General features: G+C 52.9%; 2 protein-coding genes across 10 annotated transcripts in view; both read right to left on the bottom strand.

The window, feature by feature from the left end:
• AKNA (AT-hook transcription factor) overlaps positions 1-4,485 on the bottom strand; it is a 51,352-nt gene extending 46,867 nt beyond the window's left edge. The window contains exon 1 of one of the 2 annotated variants that reach the window (XM_017648726.3): positions 4,361-4,485. The gene's annotated coding sequence lies outside the window, so the exon portion shown is untranslated. Of the gene's footprint in view, positions 1-3,774; positions 3,797-4,360 lie in introns of those variants that run through there. The other variant, XM_073225670.1, reaches the window with a different exon arrangement.
• Positions 4,486-8,083: 3,598 nt separating this feature from the next.
• WHRN (whirlin) overlaps positions 8,084-18,660 on the bottom strand; it is an 83,968-nt gene continuing 73,391 nt past the window's right edge. For 6 of the 8 annotated variants that reach the window (XM_037027443.2, XM_037027445.2, XM_073225683.1 and 3 more), the window contains 5 exons: positions 14,055-14,126; positions 12,253-12,775; positions 9,894-10,075; positions 9,243-9,365; positions 8,084-8,974 (listed from right to left, as the gene is read on the bottom strand). In XM_037027443.2, coding sequence (XP_036883338.2) covers positions 8,792-8,974; positions 9,243-9,365; positions 9,894-10,075; positions 12,253-12,775; positions 14,055-14,126 — 1,083 coding nt within the window. In that variant the 3' untranslated portion in view covers positions 8,084-8,791. The remainder of the gene's footprint in view (positions 8,975-9,242; positions 9,366-9,893; positions 10,076-12,252; positions 12,776-14,054; positions 14,127-18,660) is intronic. The other 2 variants (XM_037027444.2, XM_037027446.2) reach the window with 1 other exon arrangement.

The raw sequence follows: 18,660 nt of genomic DNA, 5'->3' as shown, positions 1-18,660 counted from the left end.
TGACGAGCCCTGAACAGTCTCTCCTTCACATGATGTCCTAAAGCCCAGCGGTACAGTAGGGCCACCAGGCTTCTCAGACGCCAGGGGAGACCAGGGACTGGCAACTTCAGGATCTCTAGCACACAATCTCTAGGGGCTGAAGGCTGTGTTATTCTGTCCTTGACCCCTCTTTGAGCTCCAATGTCTCCTTCCTTGGGAAAGAAATGAAAGCCCACCCAAAGCTCCCCCACTCCTTTCTGCCCAGGTTGGCCTGCTCCCAGGGGACTGAGTTTAATTTTCCTGATTTCCCTATGTCAGCCGGAGCTCTAACTTTGGGTCCTGTACACAAAAAGGGACAGTCAGATCTCTCAAGTGGAGAGAAATCTTGCCATCTCCCGGTGACCCTCTTCCTTGTTGCTCCCAAATCAGTTCCGGGGGTCACTGACCCAGCTAGTGTTTGGTTCCCACCCTGAATAGTTTTGGAGGGGAGGACACCGGCCTTCCTCAGCCAACTGAAACATGGGTTATGAGGAGGGTGTATCCATATTGAGGAAAACACACATATGCACACACACTCCCCCACACTCTCAAGTTCATGCTCCATGATAAGAGTCAAACAAACAAAAATGTTCATGGGCCAGGAATGCATTGCTAACAGCAAAACTTTATGGAGCACCTATTATATAAAGGCCTTTCCATGGATTGGGATGTCATTATTTAATCCTCATGCCAATCCAAGGAGGTAGGAATGCCCATTTCACAGGAGAGGAAGCTGGATTAGAACCAGCCCATTTCATAGGAGAGGAAGCCAGGTTAGAACCGGCTGGGTTAGAAGCTGTCTGAGTCCAGACAGTACAATCTTAAATCACTTTGTGGCTGAACCTTGTAGTACAGTGGGTGAGAAAATTGGAAACAACCTCAGTGTCCAATACTAGGGGATCATTGAAAGAAATTGTATTTCCACTCAAAGGAATATTGTGTGGCCTTTAACCACCACACTGTAGAAGAATGTGAAGTGATATAAAAAGTTGTGATATGTTGAGTGAATAAGCCAGATAGAAAATAATCTATATCTAGTTTGAGTCCATTAAAGAAAAACAAGAGTAAAATACAGAGGAAGGGAAGGACAGAAGGAGGGGAAGGAGAGAGGAAGGGGAAAAGGGAGAGAGGTGCTCCAAAATAATTTACAGAACTTTACAATAATTATTCCTGTGTAGTAGAATTGCAGGTAAGTTGCTCTTTTCCCTTATGCGTATTTCTAAAAATAACAGTTGCTTTAAAAATAAGAATAAAGCATACATTTACTACTCTTGAAAAAAACAAAGCAAAACAAAAGCTCCTAGCACACATCTGTGTAGTGCCTCATATGGGCACGGCTCCCCTTGGCCTCCCGCCCTATGAACGTTTTGGGAAGAGTGGTTGGGCTCTTTGAGGCCCTTTGCAGCTCTGACATTCTGCAACATTCTGTAATTCCCTTCCCACACCTTCTCTCTTCCTCTTTTTAAACTCTGCTGACTATGTGCTCTATCGGTACACATGCAGGAATACGTGAAAATCACAAAAAAGGAAAGGAAGCAATCCCAGCCTTAACCACTCTAAACATTTTGGGATATAGCATGTAGTGTCTGATAAGATCCTCGCAATCAGTCACTTAGCCTCTCCTGGCTCCCCTGGTCAGCTAGTACCTCTCCCCAGCTGCCCCAGCCCCAACTCACCTCCCAGTTCCTTGGGCACATGCTGCTGGATAAATCTTAAGAGTATCACTCTGGTGAAGCTTTCCCTGTTTAAAGCTGAAACCCACTGGTGGCTGTTGTTACTTTCAGGTTAAAGGCCACACATTTTGGCCTGGATTTCAGACTCATACCGACCTGTTCCCAAGTCAGAGGGCTGTGGCATTGCACAACTCACATCACAGACTGGGAGCCTCATCTCCTAAATGTTTCCTTCCCAGGTCCCACACTTCGGGGTTCCTGCAGGGGGGTGCAGGCCTTCTGGTCTGGCTCTCCTAGGGCTTCCTGCACCACCAGGAACCCTTTATCTCCTGGCTACCATGCAGAGCAAGGCTGGCCCTTCATCCCCAACACCTTCACATGCAGCTCTCCTAAAAACAGAATGACAGAAAGACAGACAGGAAAGAAAAAGCCCTGATTTATGGTATTTGCTGATTCCCTTTGCGTAAATACACTTGCAATGGCCCATTTCAAACTACCCACATCATATTATTGAGCACAGCACTGGGAAGAGGCACACCCAATTAGTTCTCCTAAGATGACATGCATGCCACAGTAAGGGCTAACATCAATGAAGAGCTGTGTGATCTCAGGTGAGACACTTAACCTCTCTGAACCTCAGGCTTCTCATTTGTAAAATGAGGACAATAGCACCTCATTTGAACACTAAGCTATATAATCTAGGTGACCAACAACTATGTTCTGAACACCTATTATGTGTGGGGGCTCCATACTGGGCTCGGGGTGGGTGACTGGTGACAAGGTAGACAAGAGTGCCTGCCCTCCCAGACCTCAGTCGTTGCACCAAAATCCCTGGCTAGAACACAGCATTCAATCATCATCAGTTATTGTTATCAGTGATACTGTTGTTATTCTTTCCTTTCTCTGAGCCTCAGTTTCCTCATCTCCAAACTTAAAATGTGGGCTGCACAAAACTTTCTATGAAGCCACCTCATTTTAATGTTGCACTGAGGTGGGCATTTACATTCCCACTTGCAGAGGGGAAAACTGAGGCACTAAGAACTGAAGCCGGGCTGGGATTCAAACCAAGGTCTTCAGACTTCTGGTCTCTAGATCTGTCCCACCTCCCAGGACTGAGGAAACAAAAAAAGGATCTGGCTTCAACTGGTGATGGGAATGTTTTAAAAGTACTCTTTCTTTCCCCCATCCTGGAGGGAAATTGAAATGTCCTGGGCATGCGCCAGTGTCCAAAATACCCTCTCAGCATGATAGCCGCAGGGCCCAGATCATTTGTCTCTCTGCAAACCCCAGCCCTGGGGCCTCTGGTGGACTGTGCAAGCTGGCCGGAGCTGATGACATCCCCTTGAAAGAAATGACTCACATCACGTTTAAAATGCAAATCACTGGACTTTGGGAGGCAAAGGCCCCATGTGTGTACCTTCTGCTTCCTGCAGAAGAACTGAGATCTACAGATAAACCCAGATAGTCCCCAAAATATCCTAAGGCCCATCCCTGTCAGCCAGACTTAGGCCCCCTCAAATGGATAGGTACCAATTCTGTTCTCTTGACAAAATAAAATAACAGCCCCCAAATAAAACCCACCAACTTCAGAGGAGGCGCCTGGAAAATTCTCTAGGGAAGTCCCTGTATATATCTAACCACTGTCCTGCATGCTTCAGTTTCTGCAATTAATTCTCCCTTCTGTTCTAAAACAGGAACAAGGTCTCTTTTCACTGCAACCTGGCTCTGCTTCTCTTCTCAGCTCTAAAATAGCCCGGGTTTGTTATCAGCAACTTTCTGTTTCAACTTACTCAGAAGGCAGAAGCTTTTGAAACAGGTAATAATCTTGTCATTTCTTTCAACAAAAGCAGGGTAAAGGAGCAGGGAAGAGTCTCATCCAAGGTCACACAGCAAGCAGGTGTTGGCTTAGCCCGTGCCAGCCCCATCACACCGCTAAGAGGCCAGCTCTGGGCCGGCCCTGCTGTGCGCCCTTGGGCAAGCCACGCCCCCTCTCTGGGCCTCAGACATCCCATCTGCGTACCAAGAGAGACTGGCCTTATTTCTGCAGTCCTTTCCAGTTCCTAGCACTCTTGGAGCTACCCACCCTTTTGCCGGCTCTCGCTCTGCCTCTCCTCCCCTGCCAGAAAGAGGAAAAGAAACTTGCATTAGGCGTCCGGGGAGGGCGCGCGGCTCCAAGTTGTCAGGCTACGCGGGCTGTTGCCGGGTGAGCAAACCTTACACAAATCCCAGGACAGTAAAGTCCCACCTTCCCCGTAACCACAACTACAGAGCCACACCTCCAGCCCAAACACAGCCGGAGGCCCCGCCAAGGACCACCCCCGAACTCCCTCGGGACCGCTCCCCTCCCTGGGAACAGCCTCGGTTGGACAGAGAAAACGCCAACACCTCCATTGTGCGGAGGTAGAGACTGAGGCCGGAGGGTGAGGGCTGCCGGCAGGTTTGGACTCGGACCCTGACCGCGGGTCCAGGGCTCCCTCCCATTCCGGGAGCTGCGATCCGTCTGCGCGTGGGGTTTCCACGTGGGTGAGACCTAAAGCAGCTCGGTCTCTGTGGGTTGGAACCCATCGGCGCTGTCCACCCTCTTCCCCATTGCCCGGACGGATAAACTGAGACCCAGCGAGGGGCCAGGACCCGCCCCGGACTCAACGCGAGCCCCTCCCCGGGCTCACCTGCCGGCCGCCGCAGCGCGCGGGTGGTTTCCTGGAGTTGAGCGGCAAACAAAGGTCTCCAATCCGGGCGCGGGGCGGGGAGGCGAGTTTTTTGCATAATCCCCGAGGCTGGCCTATGACGCGCGGGGCGCGGCCTCTGGAGGCGGGGCCTCTGAAAGCCTCACCAATCGCGGAGAGGCGGCCGCCTGCGGCCCGCCCCCGGGGACTTGGACGCAGCTCCAGCGCTGAAAATCTCAAATCTGGGAAGTTGCGTGTCCCTTCAGAAACCCGCCCTCCTGCAGACGACTGCGGACGGGAGACTGAGGCCTGGCTTTAAGGCTTTTGTGCAAGATCTCACAGAGCCACAGTGAAGAAGTAATCACAAACTTTCATAGCTGAAATGGATTGCTTCCTAACAGTAATAATAAGCGAGCACATGTGTAAGGTACTATTATAAACTCTTACTCTGCTGGACCCTCTCCTGTGACCTAGGTAGGTAGGTATTCTCATTACTCCCCAACTGTATTGTAGCCCAAAATACCATTAGACCAGCAGGGAAACCTAGGCCTGGAGAGGGACACGAACTTGCCAAACGACCCGCAGTGAGTACAGGGCAGAAATAATCCGCTGTCCACTTAACGCCACCCTGAAGGAAAGCCGGTGTACGTTGTCAAACTGGCCTGGGCTCGCGCCCCAGTTCTGCCACTGGTTGCCACTGAACTTCATTCAAGTAAATGGGACTCAAAACTCCTGCTTCACAGGGCTACAAGGGGAGTAAATAAACACAGCACCAAGCCCATAACAAAGAAATCAGTGACACTAATTTAAAGAGCTCCTCAACCAATCCTATTTCACAGCCAGGTTAATAGGCCCTAAGACAGGAAGCGAGGTGCCCAGAGTCCTACATCCAGCTGTATTGCAGCCACATCTCTTTCCTCCCAGCAGAAAGCTCTTCTCAGTTCCCCAGGTTGCCGGTGACTGTACACATATTACCTAATGGTAATCATAATAGCAGCTTCTATTCACACAAGTCCTATTCTGTACCTGGGGCAAACATTTTAGCTAGTCCTTATGATAGCCACAGCTTAGTACTATGCTCCCCATTCAATGACGGGGAAACTAAAACTCAGAGAGGTTAAGTGACCTGCCCAGTGAGGAAGTGGTGGAGGTATAATTTGGTTCCAGGTGTTAGGACTGTGAGGTGTGGACTCTGAGCTGTGCCATGTTTTCTGTCTTGTACTATTCACATTAGGCTAGTCCAACCCTCACCCTGCTCTCTCTCAAGGACAGGGGCTCCTGGTAATTTGAAGGACAACTCAATTCATCTTCCTACCTTCTCCTTCCTCTAGCAGCAGACCCTGAGACTCTCCCGCTGTTCTGTCCCCACCCCACCCCAATTCTGGCATCATGAATAGAGATGTTAGGGCACAGGTACATGTGGCCAGGGTGGCCCTCTGACTCCACCCCCACCATTATTCCCAAGCTGCCTTAGTCTATGGTATTGGGTCCTTTCAAAAGACAACCAGGAATGTGCTTGTCCTGGGGCTTTGGGTTCTGGACTTCAGGCAGCTGAGGATTCAAATTTGTTCCCTACCACTCATTAGCTATGCATCTGTGAGCAAGCAACTTGACCTTTCTAAGCCTACTTGCAAAGCAATTTTTTTTTTAAGCTTAAAATTCCACTGGTGGTGGGGAAAGTAGGGAAGTGGGGAACCCTCACACCCAGCTGGCCACAGCTCTGGAATCAGGTTCAGGAATTCCAGAAGCAGGAGTTCCAGAAACTCATTCTTGTCCTACTTTTTCAGAGTACTAACTGGGGCCTGTAGGCAGCAGCTGCTGGGATTGGAGCAAGCAGAGAGCTGGCTGGTTCAAGGAACAGAGGTCAAGTCATGACCTGCCCCAGAGTTCAGAGAGCAGGTCAGTAACCAGCCTGAAGTTCCCACAGTGACTGAGCTGCTGAGAGACAAAAACCTCACTGTTCAGGACACATGCACCAAAATCTGGGCCTAGTAAAGATGTGGTGTTTGTATGGCCAGAGGACCTTTCTGTGTACATCATCATCCTGACTGCAGTCTCCTCCCTGGGGCTGATACTGATCGTGCTGTCCTCACACACACCATCCCAACTTCCATCAGAGGCAAGCAGCACCACCCCCATTGTGTTCGTTTCCTGTGGCTGCTGTGACAAATTCCAGGGCTAAAAATAACACTAATTTGTTCCCTTACAAAGACAGCTCACCTGTCTAAAGACAAGGTGTCAGCAAGGCGGGTTCCTTCTGCAGGCTGTGAGGGCAGAATCTCTTTCCTTCCACTTTGCAGCTTCTAGTGGCCACATGTATTCCTGGGCTCGTGGGCCCTTCCTCCATCTGCAGAGGGCATCACTCCAGCCTCTGCTTCCAACATCACATCTTTCCCTCCTTTGTGTGGCATCTCCCTGTGCCTCCCTCTTACAAGGACCCTTGTGACTACACTGGGCCCACCCAGATCAATCAGGATAACCTCCCCATCTAAATGCCTTAGTCACACCTGCGAAGTCCCCTGGCCCATATTAGGTAACATTCACACCTTCCAGGAACTTGGCATCTTTGGGGCTCTTCTTCAACCAACCACACCCATCTGCCAGAAGGGTAACTCTGGGCTCAGAGAGGTGAAATCACTTGCCCATGACTGAACAGGATGTGGAGTCTGATGCCAGGGGCTCTGGGGCCTGGCAAGGCTGTCCTACAGCCAGATGAGGGCTATTCCCTGCAGGGGTTCAAGGACTGGGGAGGGGCCTAGAGTCCCCTGGAAGGGGCCAGAGCCTGCAGGGGTACTGGCTGCTTCAGAGGTCCAGTGGAGCCCAGGGCTGTGGCCTCACGTGGTCTCCTGGGGCTGGGGAGGGGACAAGGGCAGTGAGGAGCTGGATATAGTGGCAAGTCTGTGGAACCAACTGCAGCCTAACCCGCTTCTGGCAGACCCCTGGACACAAATGGGGCAAAGCAGGACTTCTCAACCTCTTCTGGCCCCAGAGAAATCCTGATGACGGAAACGGGCACTGGTGCTGGCACTGGGGCTGTGTAGCAGACCATTTGGGTCACCCTCCCCTCCCTGTTCCCCCACTCCACTCCATGTGGTTTTGCTTTTAATGCCCACTGCCCTTGGCTCCTGGAATAGCTTGGCCTGTACGGATAGAGGATGGGAAGTGACTGGGAGTTAACTGCTATCTCCCCTCCCCCTGGCATTTTCCAAAGTCTGACAGCATGAAAGCCCTGTCCCCTTACCCTGAGTGGGGACATCACCAGGCCTCTTACTCCAGAGTCACACATGGGATCAGGCTGCAGCTGCCCTCCCAGGGCTTTGCCTAAAATCTCATCCTGCTTGGCTTCCTCCCTTTCCCCCTCCTGATTTCTCCCTCCCTTACAGGTCTCCCCTGGGAGCATTCAGAGACAGCTCTGGGACCCGACCAAAGTCAGGCCACCTCTCTATTTTAAAACATCCACAGACGTTGTGCCTTCTGCCACACGACATACGTGTGTGCTTTAATCTGCAAGTATTATCTGTGACTCACCTTTAAGCAAGGTGCTCCAAGATGTGGGTGTGGCTCAAGTGCCCTGCACACCCACTGTGGATCCCAGGTTGAGCCATGGGGGCAGGAGAGGGTGGTGACATGTGATGCTTTGGGCGCCTCCATCTGTGCCCCCCACCCCCAGTTGAGCAATCAAAATGCCAGCCACAGAGACTGGCCACACAGCCCGGTGGGCCCTAACCTTGTTCAGATTTCTTTATTGAAAAATTAAAGTCATAAGCTCTGTATATAAATACACTGACATCACCAGTCACCTGCAAGGCCTCTGGGATACGCTCGGGGTGGGATGGGAAGCTGGGGTCTTGGGGTCCCCAGGAGTACGGAGAGGGAAATAAATAATAAATACCACGGGGGGGCTAAGGAGCCAGGGGGAACAGGGGTGTGAAAGGGGGCGCTTAATGCTTATTTGTGGCACTAAAGGTCCTGCAAGATGCCCCCCTGGCTGGGGGCTGCGTCCATGAATTCCCCTGTGTGACCTCACTGCAGACCAAGGCTCAGGCATCTGGGGATGGGCTAGGTCTCAGCTGGCTGGGGGCGGCAGTGGCCGCCACCTAACCTGGAGTAACAGGCCCTGGCAGGCCTCATACGGACGTGTCACGACACAGGCGCTCCACCCTCCCCTTTCCTTTCTTGCTCTCCCACAACTCATGCTTCTATTGAGCGCCTCCTGTGTACAGGGCAGGGCACCAGAGCCCGACCTGATCTTCCGTTGGCCTCACTAGGCTCTCTTCTCCCGGTTCTGGTCCAGTGGGCTGAGAAGTCGGGGGATGTCTTCCTGCTACTCTGCCTATGCAGCCCTGGCGCCTCAAGGAGATTAACAGTGCCAGGAGGGAGGAGGGGCCGGGGCCAGCAGCTGGGCAGTGCTGGGAGGTCCATGGGCCTTGGTCCCTACAGCATCACATTGAACTCAGTGACCAGAAAGTCAATATAGTCACGCTCCTTGGTCTTGAAGGCCTCTGCGATGATGCGTGCAGCCTCCCGATGCTCCTTGCCCCGAAGTGTCAGCCCGTTCACTTCCAGTATCACGTGGCCCACCTTGAGCTGCCCACAGTTGTGGGCTGAGCCACCTCGCTGCAGGGACGACACACAGAGCAGGGCACATGGGGCACCTGAGGGCTAGGCTGACCTGGCTTTGACACTGGGTCCAGCCCGACGCTGCCAACCAGGCAGCTACAATATGAGAGTCCATTGCCCTGATGAGGAAAACTGAGGCTCAGCGAGAACAAAGGTCTACCCTCAGGTGCTGGGTTACCTCTAGCAGTGGCAGACCCCTGGGGATGCTGAGAGGGCAGCCTGAGGCACAGGGGGACATGGTCAGGCAGGGCCCCTGGGGACATACCTGAATCGTGACAATCCTAGGCAGGGGCTGGCGCGTGTTGGCGCCACCCTCAATGGCGATGCCCAGGGTGGCTGCACTTTTCTTCACACGTACTAGGGTAGACGTAGGCTCCAGGAGTCCAGGCTGTAGATGTGAGGAAGGACATTGGTGACTGAGGCCTGCTTGGTGGACAGGCCTGGCTGGGGGCCTTGGGCTGGCCGTGACATGCCCCCAGGCCAGCAGAGCCAGACTCCAGCCCCATGCTGGGAGCTGTCGGGTGCCAGGAAGAAGCTCTGCACTCCAGGTCCTCTAATCCCTACAAAAGCCCCTGAGCTCAGGAGGTTAAGAGCTGGTCCCAGGCTGCTGGTGGTGGCACCGTGACTTGAATCAGACATGACTGCCTCGCCCCGTGCCATGTCAGAACGGAGCTTAAATATCCTTTAGACCAATTATCAGGACTCAGCTTGTCGGTGTCCATGTGGAAGGTAGGACTGAACTGGGCCTCCAGACTCTGAACACAGTGTTCTTTCTAGAAACCCATAACCCTCCAGTGATGGGGGCTCACTACCAAACCGGTGGTCACTTATCAAGCTGAACCCTGTCAGCACCTCTGGTTCTCCACCTGATGCCTGTCTTCCCTCCACCCTCTGGACCCCTCTCCTCCTTGCTCACCGGTTTGGTGGCCCCTTCCGTGGTCCTCTCGTTCCGAGGTGGCTCCTTGCTACTCCTGCTCTTGGTGGACACCATCTGTCTGCCTCGGCCTGGAGCACCGGCCTCTGCCTCACCGGCGTCCACACCACTGTCTTCACTCAGGGTCTGCCCGCTGTCTGAGAGCTGGGAGAGCGTGGAGGCTGCTGGGAATGGGGAACAGGAGGAGAGAGGTGGTTTATACCCTGGGGTCAGGGAGGGCTTCCTGGAGGAGGCGATGGAGTGGACAGCTGGAGGGATTCCCCAGCAGAGACAGAGGAATGAAGGGAATGTGTGGCTGGAGAGCAGGGAGACTTCCCACCACCCTTCCACCTATTGAGACCCGCCCTTCCACTGGGCCTGGCCCCAAGGTTGCCAGGGCATCTGCCTTGATGGTGCGGTTCTCAGATCCCAGATCCCAGCATAATGATGAAAACAGAGGTCAGGAGGCAAAGCCAGCCTGCAGATGCAGGTTTTGGTGTTTTTTTTAACATGCACAATGCTGTTCATTTTTAATGATGGACCAGCACATTCAAATCAGGCTAAAAGAATTAAATTTCTACCTTTTTGAACAAAATAGCAGTGGGCTCACAGACACCAAGAAGGGACTAGTGGTTACCAAAGGGGAAGATTTGGGGAGGGTGGGTGAGGAGAGAGAAGGGGATTAAAGAACACTATAACTCACGATCACAATATAGAGAGGTCACAGGGAAGGCAGTACAGCATGGAGAAGACAATGAATGACCTTCTAACATCTCACTACGCTGACAGACAGTGACTGCAATAGACGGGGGTGAGGACTTGACCATATGGGTGAACGTGGAAACCACTGTGTTGTTTATGTGAAACTATCATAAGATTATATATCAATGATACCTCAATAAAAAAAATGTGCTACCTTCTTGAGAAAAAAATGGAAGGTCAACCATGCCCGTCTTATACCCCTGCATCACAACTGGCCTGAGCACAGTAATGGGCACATGCCCTCTGGTTTGTCAGTCAAACCTCAGCTGCTTCAATGTTTGTAATGGCTTGGCCCCTGCATCTGAGACACTCTGGAGTCTGGCAGTTCAGGTGTGAATACCCTCTGACCAGCTGTACAACCCTGAGTGAGTTACATGGCTTCTTGAAGACTCCCAAGTTTTTGTTCTAACAGAGGAGCAATGAGGCCCATCTAATGCAGTTATCAAAAAGATTATTAGATGTGTAGAGTGAAGCAGTTGAGAACAGTCTTGTGCTCGACTGCCTGGTTCTATGTTACTGTCTGTAAAATGGGGCTAACAGTAATACCAGCCTCCTAGTGCTACTGGAGGATTAGATGAGTTACTAGTATAGGCAAGGCTTGTGCAGCTGTCTGCTTTTATTCCTGTGTGTGTTGGACTCAAAGCCAGGTCTAGAGGCAGTAGTGATCCATCAGTGGTCGCTCCGGCTTTTCTCACCACATCCTGCCTCTTCTCTCCTCAGCTGCCTTCCCTTACTAAGCTACTGAGCACAGGGACTCTGCCTTCTGCATCCTAGTCTGGAGCGTACCGCAAGCTCCAAGTTAATGTCCCTTGGCCAGGCCTGCCACTTTATTGGCCACAGAGAGCGTTGAATATCACCTTAGCCACAAGATGGCAGCAGAACCAAAAAAATGTACCCAACTCGCTAGCAGGTGGGAGAAGATCCAGAGGCTGCAGAGGGCTCAGGATTCCTGGGAGTGGAAAGCTGGCTTTACCCTCTACTCCACCTCCTGGGTTGGACACCTCTGGAAACTCAGAGGCCACAGTTTTGGGCTGGCGTCCCCGGTGTCTGGCAAGTCAAGCCTGCAGTCTGACCCTACAGCCCCAAATCAGACCTCCAGGAGTCCAGATGCTGTAATTTCAATATCCACCTTTTCCCCAGCACTTGCTCAGTGGCAGGTCCTGGAGGACAGGGATCTCAAGCCACCCCTGTGCTCAGTAAGCTGTCTTTCTGTGGAGACAGGTTGGTGAATGTGGAGTGACTAGAGGCCCTGCAAGATGAGCCCAGCCCTCCAGTGACCTGGCAAGGCTGGCACTGTCATCTCCATTCTCTGGTGGGAAAGCCGGCAGCTTGTCCACACTGACACCGCTAGTGAATGGCAGAGCTAGGAAGCACACTCACGCCGCCAACTCCACCGCCCCTCAATGCATGCTCAGGCCCCTGCTCCCTGCCACCCAGACCCTGAGCAGAGGACCACCTGGTCTAGCCAGCCACTCTCTAAGAGAGCACTGGGTCCCACCTTCACTGTGTGCATGGGCATATCAACGCAGAGGGGACAGTGCCCCAAGGTCAAACAGCGGGCACCCCGAACCCAGCCCATGTGGGGCCTGCCAGTACTCACTGCGCGTCTGGGGCAGTGCCCTCACTTCATTCACGTCTGGCTCGCTGTCTGGCCGGTGCACCTCCACCATGACAAAGTGCTGGTTTGTGCCTGTCTGCTCTGGGTGGCCGGAGGGGGAGGGCAGTGGAAGGCAACCCCCGACGAGTGTGGCCTCTGTAGGGGGGCTTTTCAGGTGCGGGGGAGACTGGACTCTAGGAAAGGGCCCAATGCGGTGCTGGGTGACCAGGGCCAGATGGGCATCCAGTGGCCTCTTGGAGCCGGGGTTGGCAGGGGAGACAGAGGCATAGATGGGGGAGGAGGGTGAGTCCGGTGCAGAGGAGGCCCCTGGGGTGGGGTCGGTGCCTGCTGGTGGGCTCTGATTCCTCGGGGCCGAAAAGACGATGCCAGAATGAGAAGACCCAGAGGAAGGCGGCAGGAGGTCCTCCATCCCTGGCTTCTTCGGGTTGTGGCCATGGGCCAGGGGTGGCGGGGGAGGTGGCGGCTTGCAGCTAGGCAGCCCCCCGGCGGTGGATTTGACATCATCCTGCCAAAAGACCCAACAGGAGTAGAAGGAGTCAGAGCTCATTGCGGCTGGGCGAGAGGGGCCCTGAGCAGCCAAGTGGCACCAGGCCTCGGCTGGAATTCCGTCCCGGCTCTACCGGCTCTTAGCCACACTGCTCTGAATAATGCAGCACTGAGTGGAAAACTTCTCCCAGGATCTCGGCAGCTGATAAGCATTGGGATCTTGGCAGGTGTCTCCAGGGACGGCATCGTTACCTTTGGGAACTGAAGTTCTTGGCATTGGCCAGGGCTTGTCACAGGGAAAAAGACTTACTTAGAGGTGGGATGCAGAGAATGGAAAAACAATAAAAGCACTTTCTGACTTTTCTTTTTAGGGGATTATCATGGCTACTAGAGACAGGTGTGACAGGACTGGAAGGGGAGAGAATGGATTGAAGATAGACAGGCAGACAGACACATGGGTGAGGGTGCTGTGTGGCCCTGGGCGAGGCAGAGCACCTCTCTGAATGTGCCTCAGGGTAATGAGGAAAACTTCACCTACCCAGCAGGGTTGTGGAGATGTGAGGAGCAGCATGTCTGTTAGCAAGGTGCCTGCAGCCCAGCAGGTGTTTGGTGAGTGGCAGCTCTGGGTACTGTCATTACTATTGCCCCTCTGCCCATGCCAACATCCAGCACTGGCATAGTTCCAATGGCAGTACAGGCACTGTTCCAAGTGCTTTACTGAAATTAACTAATTTATCCCTTGCCACAAACTTATGGGGTGGGTACACTATTATTTTCCTCATTTTACAGATGGGTAAACCAAGGCAGAGAGAGGTTAAGAAGCTTGCATGAAGTCACACAGTCAGGGACACAGATGGGATTGAACCCAGGCAGTCTGGCTCCAGGGCCCAGGCCATTCAGAAGTGATACGGGTCAGAATCACAGAGTGACACTGCCCAGGCTGCTGCTGTGGGCACGCAGGCATTTAACCTCCAGCTCCAGTGCAGTCACGTGGGCCCTTGGGAGTTCTCTCCACACACTCCAGGTCTCAGTACTTGCTGTAATAATGTTCAGATAACATATCAAAAGTAACACCAACTCAGCAAATAGTCAAACAGCTGACAGTCCCGCCTAAAATCCCCAGAGCTCATGGAGAACAGTCCTGGCCCCTGGTGGAGATGGCGAGCAACACATCTGGGCGCAGGCCTGGGACTTGGTCTGAAGCTCACAGCTGAGGGCCTCTGTCCCCTCCCTGGGGCTCTCACCAAAAAGCCAGTACCTAGGACAAAACACCATGAAATGGCCAGAGAGGGTCTTACCACAGAAATATCTGGGAGGGTGTTCCTATTGCCCTGGACAGCTTCACCAGTTTCCTCCAGGTCCAGAGTGTTCTAGAAACACAGAAGAAGGCACTGTGAGCAAATACAAACCAAGAGGGAAAAGCAAGTTGGCTCTCTAGGACACCGCCACTTACGGGCTCTGTGACACCATCATGTGGTTTGTTTCTCCTGATATGCTCCACACCACTGGAATTTACTTTACACGTTACAATTAATGTTGAATTTTCTGATGGTCATTTTGACATCAATTTTTTTTTCTGAGACTTTCCAGGCCTCTCCTGAACTACTGGAGGTGCTGTGGGGTGGCTCTGGCCTTGACTGGGAGTTCCTGAAGCTCAGCCCCAAGTGCTGTGCCCAACATGCTCGACCCTCCAAAATGCAAGGATTCCCTCTCCACTGCTTGCTGACAGAGTCCCAGGAAGGTGTGACCTGGCGAGAAGCAAATGAGAGGTAGATGGAGAAAGCCTCTCTCTCTTTAAACAGTTTTAATCATGAGGCGGTAGCTAAGTTTTAAATGGATATTTTGCAAAAGATGCTTAGCTCTTCCTTCCTTCCCTAACTCACCAGCCTGATGTTCCCTCAAGTGACACCAAGCTGCCATAAGGTCATGTCTAGGCCATCCCTGGGAGGCCAAGCAATGCCCTTCTCTAAACTGGGCTCCCTTGAGGGCTCAGGGGAACCATTTCTCTCCACCCCACAGAGCCCAGGGTGGCAATAAGCTTCTGTGACCTATACCTGGCTCATCTCAAGTGCAGGGATCGATATAAACAGTCTCAATAACACTTACAAGGGCCTGGGGACATAGAGGAGGTGTGACCCTACTCCTGCTCTGTAGCTTACAGACAGTGAGGGTGACACAAACAAGCGAGGAGACTGCGCACAGGGTGAGGGACCACAGGCATACACTGCAGCTGGAGAGGGGTCACCAAGGAAGGCTTCCTGGAGGAGAGGGCACAGCTCAAAGCTGAGTCTTGTGAATGAGTTGAGCAAAAGAGGGAATGATGGGTGTTTCAGAGGGAAGGGCATGCATAAAGCAGGAAGAATAGGGGGGTTAGAGGATCTTCGAGATGTTCCACGTGAGTCAAGCCTGGAGCTGCCTGGACCTGAGCCTGAGGACAGTGGGTTGCCATGGAGACATGGTCAAGTTTGCCTTCTATGAAGATTCCCTTTGCTCACCTTTCCACACTAGAAAATGCAGGCCTGTCTGGGCCTTCACACTGCTGCTCCCCTTGCCTGAAACGTTCTTCCCCTTGGCTCTCCAAGGCATGCTCCCTTTACTCACCTCCTTCAAGACTTTACTCAAACATCGCCTCCTCAAAGAGGTCTACTCTGGGAAACCCCCCAGAATCACAACCCCCATCCCCGCCTTGCTTTTTCTACTTTGCACTGATCACTGCTCTTTACCCAGTGGCCTTACGTAACCCTTCAAACATAAGTCAGATAAAGCCTCTCCAGCTCAGAACCTTCCAGAGCCCTTCCATTACTCAGAGGAAATTCTGCTCATCGGGCCTACCTGGGCCTTCTTGCTACTCATCTGACAGGACGGGACTGCTCCTGCCTCAGGGCCTTTGCACTCATGTTCTCTGCCAGTGCCGGCACCGCACTCCTGGCTCACTCCCTAACTTCACGTAGTTCTCATCTCAGCAAGGTCTTCTGGGACCAGCCAGTGGAAAACAGCATCCCTCTCCACCCCTACACCACCTCTAACCCCTGACCCTACATCATTTTTTCTGTATAAGACTTAACACCACCTGACATTTAACTACTGATTTGTTAATGTCTCTCCCACAGGGACTCCTTGTAGGCAGGACTGGTGATGACCTGGTTGCTACTGTGTGATAGAAGCTGCTTGAAAAACATTTACTAAGCAAATGAATGAAGCCATAAATGAGTCGATGGGTGACTGAATAATCGATCACTCTGGCTGTCACAGGGAGGAGGCCCGAGCAGGCAGAGGATCAAGCCAGGTGGCTGCTGTGGGTAGTCACGGAGAGCAGTCATGGTGGCTTGGATGAGGGTCAAAGCAGCAGGTGGGTGTGGAAGGGACCTTCGGACTCCACACTCGCTGGGATACAGGCCACCAGGTCTCTTCTCACTGACCCCCATCCCAAATGATCCTCCTGAAGCCGTGAGCACTCTGGGTGGGCAAAGGCACATAATCATGAAGGCTAGTCATGGGAACCCACCGAACAAGCTGCTGGGTCCTCCTGGCTCTCCACCTTGCACGCCCAGTGCTCCTCACCTGGTCCCATGATGTCTCTGGGGCAATGTCAGGACAAGCAACTGCCCCCCTTTACCAACAAAGCTGAGGCTTATGTTCAAACCTTAGCCTCCTGTACTTTGACTCAGGAGGATGCTGCTGACAGTGCGGTGAGGTGAGGACAGTCTTGGGAAGGGGCTTGCTTTCTCAGCCACTGATTAGTGGCACCAAGTCTGGCTTCTCTGAGATCACACCAGCTCTGCCACTTACAGCTGAGTGACACTGGGCAAATCGCTGACCTGTTTTGTGCCTCAGTTTCTTCGCCTGTAAAATGGGGGTAACAGCAGTCCTTCCCTCTGGGGGTTGATGCATTAACACCTCAAAATCACTCAGAACAGAGCCTGGCACAATGTATGACAGGAGGCAGCTGTTACACACACCAGAAGCCTGAGACCTTACACTTCTGCCCCAGCAACTGAATGGTTGCAGAACATGCCTGGCCCATGTGAACACTTCAGTGGAAAGAGAATAGCATTCTCCCATACAACCACCTCCTCCAAAACCATGGAGTCCTACGCTCCCTAAAATAGTCCAGCTGGGCAACACAGACCACCCAGAGTTTAAGTGAATGATAAGGCAGGACTGGTTATGTGCAGTGACCTCCCAAGACCCCAGTTACAGCCCTGTCTTCAGCAGGAGGCACTGAGAGGGGTTAGAGGCCCTGGAGGTGTCCACAGCAAAGACAGGAGGGGCCTCCACCACTCTGATGCAGCCATTGCCACCTGCCCCCGGATTGCACCCTGCAGGCACCCTGGGGGCTCCGAAGACAGTCTGTGGTGGGACAAAGACACGGTGGGTCCTGTTCTGGTAAGGTAGGAGCCTTGGGCATTCATTTAGTCGTGCCACAAGCATTTATCAGGCAACCTTAGAGGAAAATTCATGGGGATAAAAGATGAGCAGGCCACCTTGTCCACAACACCTAGCAGAGGGCCATCGCCCAGTAGGGCCGAGTCATGTGCAGGTACATTGACGGGGCTGGCAGTTCAAACAGTGGCCATGGGAGGGGAAGAGAAGGGAGGCCAGAGGCTGACACACAAGCACGTCCTTGCCAAGCATTATAAGGAGGTTGTGACTTTCTCTTAGAAAGAAGGGCACTGGAGAACTACAAACTGTGAAGGACATACTGCACTAGGCCCCTGCCGGGCGCTTTACTTACGTGATCTCATTTGTTCTCCACGTGCGGCAGGCCCTGTGATTCTCCCTGGGTGACATCTTTTACACTTAAACTCAGAGAGGGAAGTGACCTGTCCAAGGCCACATGCCATTCTACAGAAGATCAGGTTTCTAACTCAGGGCCACACAGCCCTACCCTGGCCCCAGAACTGGATAGGGCCCCAACACTGTAGGAACCAGAGGTCCTCAGAGTGACCATCTCTGAAACAGAAAGAACACAGCCATCACCAGCCCCCAGCTTCAGCCATTCTCTGCTACTAAAGGCATCTTGGAGCCAGGATGGAAGTTAGGGACGGCAGAATGGAAGGTGAAGGTAGGGAGGGGACAAGCATCCAGCCCTGGCAGGAAGGCCTGAAGTGGAGCAAACGGCAGACGGGTTGGAGGCCAGCCCTGCCAGACTCCATCTGCTGAATCCAGACGCTCAGGAGCCCCAGGTACCCGAGCCACATTCCTTGCGCATCTGAAATAGCTGCAGACAGCAGGTTAAGAACCTGCGGGATGCACCAGCAGAAACGCTCGAGGGACAGGCTTTGAGAGGAGGATCAAGGTCAGAGCTCAGGCAGGAGCGGGCCTGTGCATCTCGCCTCCTCATCCCCAACCCCACCAGTTTCTTGGGGTCCCCTGCCTTCTTCACCTACTGCTGTCCATGCGCAGCTGAAGGTTTAGACTTGGCAGCTCAAGTAAGCCTGCCAGGTGAGACCCCCTTCATCCATTCTACAGCTGATGTGACTGAGGCTGAGAGGGAAGGTCACCTACACAAGGTCACATAGCAAGGATGGAGTGGGGAAGGCTGTTATCCAGACTGCTTGTCACAAAAGCCAGGATGTCCTTGGGACCCCAGGCCATTCATTGCTCCCCCATCTCCTTCCACCTCACATTTATGGTGCTTCGGAATATTCCCTTCTTTTCAGAGGGAAGAACTGCTTTTTGTCTGAGTTGGCCCAATCAGGGCCCAGATATTCCAGGATTCTGGTTTGAAGGAACTGGGGAGCCCAAATTAAATGAAATGAGGGGCAGTCACCTGTGCCAACCTCTGCCAGGTAGACTCATGATTCTGGAAATGGAGGCCAATAAGGCCAGCGGGCACAGGTGCCACCTCAGCCAGGAGAGGCCCTTCCCCCGCCCTACCCCCAGCCCAGTGATTGGGTTTCC

This window comes from Manis javanica, chromosome 2 (genome assembly GCF_040802235.1).
Source record: "Manis javanica isolate MJ-LG chromosome 2, MJ_LKY, whole genome shotgun sequence".
NCBI classification, from domain to species: Eukaryota; Metazoa; Chordata; class Mammalia; order Pholidota; family Manidae; genus Manis; species Manis javanica.
The sequence above is the reverse complement of the archived record's forward strand: the minus strand, read 5'-3'. Positions and strand labels throughout refer to the sequence as shown.